General features: G+C 42.5%; 2 protein-coding genes and 1 long non-coding RNA gene across 4 annotated transcripts in view; 2 read left to right on the top strand and 1 right to left on the bottom strand.

Moving 5' to 3' along the window:
• The first annotated feature begins 400 nt into the window (after positions 1-400).
• Positions 401-2,555, top strand: Egm (Enigma). The gene is made up of 3 exons (NM_136843.2): positions 401-1,522; positions 1,584-1,908; positions 1,970-2,555. The coding sequence occupies exons 1-3, from the start codon at positions 453-455 to the stop codon at positions 2,492-2,494; spliced, it is 1,920 nt and encodes a 639-aa protein (NP_610687.1). The 5' UTR covers positions 401-452; the 3' UTR covers positions 2,495-2,555.
• Positions 2,556-2,729: 174 nt separating this feature from the next.
• On the bottom strand, positions 2,730-3,229 carry lncRNA:CR43907 (long non-coding RNA:CR43907). Its single transcript, NR_073870.1, has one exon. It is a non-coding gene; the product is annotated as a long non-coding RNA:CR43907 (long non-coding RNA).
• Positions 3,230-3,378: 149 nt separating this feature from the next.
• tou (toutatis) overlaps positions 3,379-9,103 on the top strand; it is a 38,561-nt gene continuing 32,836 nt past the window's right edge. For both annotated transcript variants that reach the window (NM_078977.5, NM_001103800.3), the window contains exon 1: positions 3,379-3,845. The gene's annotated coding sequence lies outside the window, so the exon portion shown is untranslated. The remainder of the gene's footprint in view (positions 3,846-9,103) is intronic.

Below are 9,103 nucleotides of genomic sequence, written 5' to 3'. Positions count from 1 at the left end.
ATAGCAATTATATGTGTAACAATAACACCAATATACAATACAATGATTCAATAAAGGGAATGTGTTTATTTTGGGTAAGGTTAACAAATTTAATCGCATTGAAATTTCAATTTAAAAAGTTTTTACATATTTCTATTTATATCTTTCGAAATGAAGGAAACTCATTTATAAATCTCTCAACTGAAAGATGAAGATCCTGATCTATAGAATTCAGTGGAAAATTGTTTGTTTATTTGAATTTCTTGTAGACTATTTCAAAATCATAAAATTACCGTTACATACTTTAAATTTGTATGGCATGTCGATCAGCTGAGCAACGCCATAGGGTATTTTATAAAAGTACCGCTGGTAGGTTGTGCTTTATTTTATTCCATCTGCAGCTGGTCTCACTTGTAATCGCTATCGATAAGTTTGTGCGAACCTATCGGGGCTTACCTAATTTCTTAGTAAATATGCGGCCCAATTTGTTTTCCGGCGCCTCGCGGCTCTTGACTTACAGCCGAAATGGAAAACTTCTGACTCGGGGAAGAAGCACCAAGGCCACGTCCAGCAGCTTGGACTCACAGCACCAGGATGCGGCGACCACGGAGGGTGGAAGAGCGGAATCCGTAGAGGAGTCCCCGGAGCAGCAGCGAAAACTACCAACCAGAGAGCCGCTGGCCAAAAACTTCTTCATCGGAGTGGTGGACAAGGAGCTGCTGGCCTATCCGGAGGTGATTCCACGGGATGAGATGGCCCAGCTGGAGAATTCCCTGCTGCCGCTGAAGAACTACTTTGTGGAGCCACGTGAAACGGAGGAGACCTCACCGGAGACCCTCCGCCAGCTGGGACTCTATGGGCTAAATGTGTCCACAGATTACGAGGGCAAAGGCTATGGCTGGAGTGCCAGTCTAATGGCCAGTGAGCCGGATTCAACGGATATCAATGTAACCCTGGGCCTGCAAACGCATCGCGTGGTCGTGGATCTTCTGAAAGAGGTTGGAACTCCGTTGCAACAGCAGAGGTATCTCCAGGACTTGGCCACTGGTAAACTGATAGGTACCGAGGCTATATATGAGATATCTCCACCCGAGGAGGATTACTTTAACACCACGGCAGAGTTGTTTCCCGAATACGGAAAGTGGCAGCTCAATGGCGAAAAATCATTCGTGATCTGCACACCCGGCGAGCGGCAGCTTTTCCTGGTTCTGGCCCAAACCCAACAGCCGAATGTTCCGGGAGTTTTGGGACGTGGCACCACCATCTTTCTGGTTGATTCCCAGCAGGAAGGAGTGCGCCTGGGCGAAAAGCACGCCACATTCGGTTGCCGGAAAGCGGAAATTAGGCGTGTGCACTTCGAAGGCGTTAAGTTGGGAGAGGATCAGGTGGTGGGCCTACCACACGATGGCAACCGCTATTCGGAGCAGCTGGTGCGATCCTCCCGCTTGAGGGGCAGCTTGGTGGGACTATCGCTGGCCAAGAAACTGCTAAACGAATTGGCCCAGTACACTGTGAACACCACTCAGTGCGGAGTACAACTGCAGTGAGTACTCTTGATTTCCTATAGCTATATTTTATATAAAAATATATTTACTCAATTATAGAGACCTGGAGCTCACCCGCATCCATATGTCGCGCGCGATGTGCTCCGTTTACGCGATGGAGAGCATGCTCTACCTGACCGCCGGGTTGCTGGATGAGTTCCGTGCCCAGGATGTGACTCTGGAGAGTGCCATAACAAAGTACTTTACCCTGCGACAGGTGTACGCCATTGCCTCCCAGAATCTGGGAGTCGTGGGACCCAAGAGTCTGCTCAGCGGTGAGACCACGGAGCTGGGACTACGAGATGCAGCGCAGCTGTGCACGCAAGGTGAATCCCTGGACACCTTGGGCATGTTCATTGCCCTCACCGGATTGCAGCACGCGGGGGTAAATTTCTTGTCCATTTGATACTTGTGTAATGGTACTTAAAAACAAAAATTTTTTTCAGCAAGCCATGAATACGGGCGTGCGAAAGTCCAGAAATCCACTCTTCAATCCTGGTCACATTTTTGGTAAATTCCTGGACAACAACAGCATCGACAATCCCAAGACCAAGATGCAGCTTTCGGAGCACGTGCATCCCTCCCTTGAGGCGGCTGCCCAGTGCATTGAACTGTCGGTGGCGCGTCTCCAAATGGCCGTGGAGCTGATGTTCACCAAGCACGGCAACGCGGTGGTGGAGCGTCAAAGTGAAATGCAGCGCCTGGCGGAGGTGGGCACCCTTATCTATGCCATGTGGGCCAGCGTGGCGAGGGCATCCCGATCGTATTGCATTGGACTGCCGCTGGCGGATCATGAACTGCTCACGGCCACAGCGATATGCTCGGAGGGCAGGGATCGCGTCCGCACCCTCTGCACGGAGATCTATGGCGGTCATTTTGTGAACAACGACAACAACCTGGTGCGACTCTCCAAGCAAGTGGCCAAGAGCAAGGGCTACTTCGCTGTTCATCCGCTGACATTTAACTTCTAAGCCAAGCTGGTAGTTAAGTTTATTATTGCCTTTACGATTAAAGTGAATACTTGTTATTGATAATTCGCATGTGTTTAATCTCGTCTTGAGGGTTCCAAAAGGTAAAACACATTTGTGGATTATTTTCCGGGACACAATTTGACAACTAGTTTTTATATTTTATATTTCTAATAATTCACGCAAATATTAGCCAAAAAAAAAACTAAATAGACTGATTGACGCAATTGTTCAACATATTTTTAAGTAGAACAATTTTCTTAAAATCCCCCTAAGCCATCACAAATAATCCAGCATTCTGGGAAATCAGCGTGAAATGTCTTAATCCGTTGAGTTTACCACCTGTCCGCCTTTTCCGCTGCACTGGGAATTGGATTTGCATTTCGTTTAAGTGGTTGAACTGGGCGAATTGATAAAGAATTGACAATTTGCTAAGCGGCGCAGGAAGACGGCCAAAAGCGGTGTGAGTGTGTGAGTATGCGGTCTCTTCGTTCATGAACGTGTGTTAGCGTGTGTGTGTGTGGACAGGTGGTAAAATAGCCTGTACTGTACTTTCAACGTAAAGCAGCTAGCTTACTTAGAGTACTCAGTCAATATCGGGTCAATCAAAATGTGGTTAAAGGTTTTGTCTAAACAAGCGCAGAATTCCTAATAATTTGGATGACTATTAAATGATTAATAGATAGAACCGTGTGCAAGTGTGCGTGTTTGTTTGTTTGTGCCCACAACTACACAGCAAGATTTGGTTTCATGTCCACTTGTTTCGCCGCCACGCTCTCGCCACTGTTAGTTAACATAGCTCTGCCAGCGACTAACATGCACTCACACTCGTGCAGCGGCAGCACTGCAGGCAGCGAAAATCGAAGAGAGTAGATTCATAAAAGAGTATCGGTTTCTCTATCGAAGCGTTCGGACGTCGAAAAGATAAACCCCAATTTAAATCTAATCCATCTGCGAGCAAATTAAACAACAATAATGATAGATTCTTAAGCGGCGCGCACATACGTGTCTTATTAATCGATTTTGATGTTTAAAAAATAATATAGAAAGTTGAAGTGAACTTGCAAACCTCGCGAATAGCTGGAAATTTGCGCGTGTGCGGGTGGAACAGTGACACTCGTGTGAAAATCATCGCTAAGGAAAAGGCGGATAATATAAAGGAAAAACGCCCGCGGCGAAAATTATTCCATTGGTGTGAGTGTGCAAAAAAAAGGAAGAAATATCAAGAGCAAAGAAGTTCGAGAAATTGCTAAAAATTAAGTGTGTTTGTGCTTGTGTGAGTGGGTGACAAATGAATGGGCAGCAAAAAGACGAGAAGTCAATCAGCGATAAGCAGTTTAAACAAACAAAAAAGGTGAGCTAAAATTTAAAGCTAAATCAAACTCATTTATATGTAATACAAAGTGTATAAATATAAAGTTCACTGATGAAAAATTAAATGATTTCACCCTTAAAATATTCCCGTTGAGTTCAATACAACACCCCCGCCCCCTTTTATCAGCCCTCCCCACTCCCCTTCCCAATTTCAACCGCAAACAAATAAAATAGGCAGAAAACCGAAGCGGATAAAAAAGAGGAAGAAGCGAAAGAAGTAGCGTCGCCGATTTCAGTCCTTCATTCCATTTCATTTCGTTCCACATGCTTTTGCTGCCCCTGTGATGTTGTAGTTGTTGTTGGTGGTGCCTTTGTTGTTCTTGCTCTTGTTCTTGTTCTTGCTGTATTTCGGCGGTGACAGTGAGCGTGAGCAATGAAGGCGGCGAACGGCGAACTCTGGAAATTGCCACAAGCAGTGGCACACGACGCGGCCAACAAACACACACACACGCATGCGAGCATACTCTGCTGGCCAGAGCAAATACAACATACAGTGGGACTTTGTTTGGGCGGACAGCATGGATAGTTGAAATTAATATATTCCTTTTCAGTGACAACTTAAACAAGAATCTACGTAAAATACTTACTTTTTGCACCAAATAATTACCATTTTTAGCAGTTTGTAAGAAAATGAAATGTTTATAATTCCACTAATCTTTTGAGTTTGCAGTGATAACCGTGTAAATTGAACTATTACAATCTTTTTTTTATTTATTAAAACTATTTTTTTATTTATTAAAAAAAACACAATTTCTATTGATTCGATTACTGATAAGTACTCTATAGCGATTTATGTATATTTAAGCAATTAGTGCTAGAGATCAAGATGAATACATTTATTTTAAATGAAAGATTCAGGTTAAAGAACTCTTGATGACAAAAAAAAATAAATATTTTAATTTACGAGCTTTTAAATTTCACATACTAATCATATAGCCATAAACTAAAACCGGGGAATTTTGAGTAGCCAATCTTTACTGTACTCGCACGAATACAGTGACAAATGCAGGGGGCAGCGAAACACGACAGCGACGGCGGCAGAGGCAAAGACACCTCGAGGAGTCAACTCACCTCTCGAAACCGATTCCTCTGCTTCAATTTTTTCTTTTATTTTCCTTTTTGCGCTCATATTGTAGTTTAATTTTTATTTTATTTTTTTTTAGCCCGCCCTGTCCGCATGTGTTATGCGTGTGTGTGTGTGTTGGGTTCACACAAATACAATTCATCAGCGGCAGAGAAGTCGGCGTCGCTTGTTGTTTTTGTTGCTGGTGCTGCTATTATTTGTTGTTGCTGGTTCTGCGCGCTTTTATTTGAGATTTGCGCACGAATGGCTTTTGCTTTTGCTCTTGGAGTTGTATATAAATTGTAAAGCGTGTGGGGAAGGGGCAGCTGCAGAAGGTGGAGGATGAGGGGCTTTCAGGCTAGTTTCGTTCTAGAGTTCGCGAGCACACAAACACGCACACACAGTCACGTACATACGCTCGACAGAAATACGGGTACACAACATAGAGAAAAAATAAGGAGAAAAAAACAAGACTGCAAGTGGATTGGGCTTTGAATTTTGTTTTGTACACTTTTCCCTCGGCCCTGCTCCTTCGTCCTTCCTTCTTTTGAGTGAATTTTTCACCTCCTTCCCTACCCAAATACTGCTATTCCTTAGCTTTCTTGGCATATTTCGCAATTTCCCCTTCGCATGTTAATTGCCGGCGTTGAACTTTTAGTTGTTAATCAATTTGGTTTGGCTGCTATTTTGCCTCTTTTCACTTCTTTGCGTTGTTTGTTTTACAAACACACATGCCGCTGGTTTTTTGTCTTTTGTTTCAAATATAGCATTTGATTCGGGAAAAACTACAATTATTTCTATAATGACAAGCTTAGGATTTTAAGAAATACAGTTCACTTACTAAATTGGAAATACATATATGCCGGTTTAACTCAAAATAAATGCAACTTATCGCGAGCATAGTTTATATAAAATATATTAGTAATTAAGAGAACATACATACATACATGTACATATATGTAAGAACTGTTTAAAGTTTATGTTAGATTGATCTATTTATGCTAAAAGATTATTAATAGCCAAAGTTAACATTAAAGTCATGAATGCAATTGTTTTGTTTGCTTGCAAATCAATTAACTTAGCTAATCAAAACATTAACTGCGTCTATTCAGGACTTCTTCATTTGTTTGATTGCAATTTCCTCTTTGCATTTCCGATTCCCTTTTTGGCCAAAAAATTAAAAGAGGTGCCAGCCGCCAGATGTCGCCACTGTTGGCTGATTCCGGCTGCTGCTGCCGCTGCTTCTTCTACTTCGCTCTGCTTTTACTCTGCCCGCAAATCGATTTCGATTTGGTTCCGTCTCTTTCGCACACACCCTCGACTTCTGGCTGTGTGTGTGTGTGAGCAATAAGCTTAACATAAATCATTATAACGGCACATACAGGAGGGACCTTACATGTCACCCCAACCCCCAGTCCCCCCTTGCGCCCACAACCGCCCATTTTTCTGTATGTCTGTGTTTGTATATTTGTTCGTTTCGGCTGTCATTTCATATGGAATTCTATATGGGAACGCACAAAATCGATTTCTAATCGTGTAAATAAATGGCGACAAATGCTGCGACCTCTCACACTCGTCAACATGCTCGAGCTCTGCCTTCTCTCCTTTCGCATAGCAACGAAAAGCAGGAAAGAGGGAGGAGAGGCAGAAGGTTTGCATGGGCAATTGTTTCAAAACTAAAAGTTGCACACTGAGAAAAATGCTAACTACGTAACTGCGTTTAGTTATCGTGGCCAAATGGGAAATAAACAGTGAAGACTTTCAATCACAGAAATTTAAGTACAATAAATATGTGAATACCATTTATTATAACTAGAAGAAAGAAAGTATGTAATTATAATATAATTTATAAACAACATTGGTAGATGTTTTTTTCCTGTGCAGTCAACAGATTTCTGGTTGCACCTTGAGTTTTTTCGATGGCAAGGAAATGGGGAATGTGAGGCTGGCCAAAATCAAACAGGATTCGAACCTAAAAGGTGAGAAGTGTTAAGGAGGCGAAGAAAGGCGAGAAGAAGGCCTAAAGGAGGAGCAAACAGTAGCCACAGTCACTCTGCTTAAATGCCAGAGATAAACGAAAGGACTTCGGAAGGAGGACTTCCTGAAATTCGGATTCCAAAAGCACACAAAAACCTACATAGCAAACAGTAGTTGCTCCCAAAAAATCAGCAACATGGGCTTAGGCAACTCAAATATTTTAGATGGGTTATATGCACATAGGCGCATATATATTTTTTGAAAGCGCAGAAACGTGAATACTCTTTCGCAAAAAATAAGAAAAGTTATGTTGAATACATAAGTTATATTTTGACATTCTTTTAATGAACTAAACCCAAAAAAAAAGAATGGAAAATAAAAAAGTATTTTTATAAGCTGGAATTAATACGTTTGAGACCATAGTGATAATACCCAGCGAATGCAAAGCAATAGAACGCAAATATCTGAAAAGGGCTTTACATTTTGTCAGTTGATTTTCGGGTAGTTTAGTAAGGAGGGGGTGGGGGGTTTGGGCTGATGAACAATTGCATTTTGAAATGCGCACACATTTTATTTGTTTTGCTGCTGGAATTTTGGGGTCTCCCCCCTTTCCCCCCATTGCAAACACAATTCAAAGTGGCAGCTAAAAGTGGGTAAAGTAAAAAATCGCACGCCAGAAGTTCGTTGGTTGCATGTGATTCTGGTGGAGGGGTGGAGGGGGGGAATTATCTCTATACCTCTGTCTCTTTCCGATTCTCTGGGGAATCATCGATGGATAACACAAAATTGAATTTACTACTGTGTGCGCTGGCTTCGTTTGTGTTTTTATTGCAATTGCTTCGCACGTTTGCAAAATATTGGCAGTAATTGAATTTATAGGGGGAGGGGGAAGGGGGTGGAATAGCAGGGGGAATCGGGCGGGTCAACACTATCCAAAATTGAAATGCTAAAGATGAGTGAGTTAACCTACCTATATATACTTGCAGGCCCGCTTTTCCAGCCATTCGTGCTGCTCTGCCATTGTCCACTCATTTGCCGCTGCGATCGCCATCTCGCTCGCACACAATGTTCGCCAATTTTCATTGCGATTTTCCTTGTGGTCGGAAATTCTCTTATTTCTGCTTGATTCCGTTTATTTGTGGAGCTTATATCGAATTACGAAATATATGTATGAGCATACATACATACATATATATTTCATCAGTTTGGTTCGGTTTTTAATTGAATCGCTTATCGGCGGTTTGGGCATACATTTTGTGGACTGAAATGGTGGGACACAATGTTGTTGCTTGTGTAGATGAATGCAATGCTCTGCATAAAAATGCAATTGCAAGGCTGTATTCCAAACTAACCACTACTAACTAAACAAAAGCTGTATAGGTTACCTGATATGAACGAATTTTATCTGCAAAATGTTACAAACAAAGCAAAAATATCCTTACACATTCGTTTTTTAGCTAGTTTGTAAATCATTTGATGTGACAAGCAAGAAGCTTCCTCCATTTGAAGTGGATTAACTGTTAGACAAATAAGATTTTAACATTCATTTATTTTTTAGTTGCCATCGTTTTGATGATGACTAAAAGGTGTTGGCTTTATAATTGGACAAGTAATGGTTATAATTCTTCCAGATATCCGAGCTGCTGCTTCTGGATAATCCTGTTATTTTCCAGCTTTCGGTTTCGCGTATGCTTCACCGCCATCTCTCTATCTCTACTTATTCCTTTTGTCGGTTAGCTTTTGGTTCGGTAGTTCCATGTGAACTTTAGCCCCGTGCTGTAACCGTTGTTGTTGTTGTTGTTGCATGTTGGGCAAAGGAGATCCTGGATAAAGAGCATATAAAAGGAGGGGAGGTAGGGCAGGTTGCGCAGGGGGTGGGTGGGTACGCAGGGACGATGGTCGGGGTCTCGAGTGGGCAACTGTTTGGCTTTGGTTTTGGCCCATCATCCAGTCACCCCAAAGGCATTTGTGCTCTACTTCATTATGTGGATATATATTTGTACGTACGTATGTTGCACTAGTACACATGTGTATAGCTGTATAGCTGTATAGCTGTGTGTGCACGGCAGGCGACTCTGTGTGTGCGTGTGTATCTATGGGTGGGCAAAAGGTATGGCCAAAGCTGAAGCTTCGCCTCGCTCATGTCCTCGGTTTCGTCGTCTATTGAATCCTGCTTATTTCTGGAAGGGAGCGCAAGT

Source organism: Drosophila melanogaster, chromosome 2R, assembly GCF_000001215.4.
Source record: "Drosophila melanogaster chromosome 2R".
Lineage (NCBI taxonomy): Eukaryota > Metazoa > Arthropoda > Insecta > Diptera > Drosophilidae > Drosophila > Drosophila melanogaster.
Note: the sequence above shows the minus strand (reverse complement) of the source record. Positions and strands in the feature narration are given on the sequence as shown.

Coding starts and splice junctions, on each gene's coding strand:
- Egm (NM_136843.2), top strand. CDS start 453: ATGCGGCCCAATTTGTTTTCCGGCGCCTCGCGGCTCTTGACTTACAGC. Junction 1,523..1,583: donor CAGTGCGGAGTACAACTGCA/GTGAGTACTCTT, acceptor ACTCAATTATAG/AGACCTGGAGCTCACCCGCA. Junction 1,909..1,969: donor CCGGATTGCAGCACGCGGGG/GTAAATTTCTTG, acceptor AATTTTTTTCAG/CAAGCCATGAATACGGGCGT.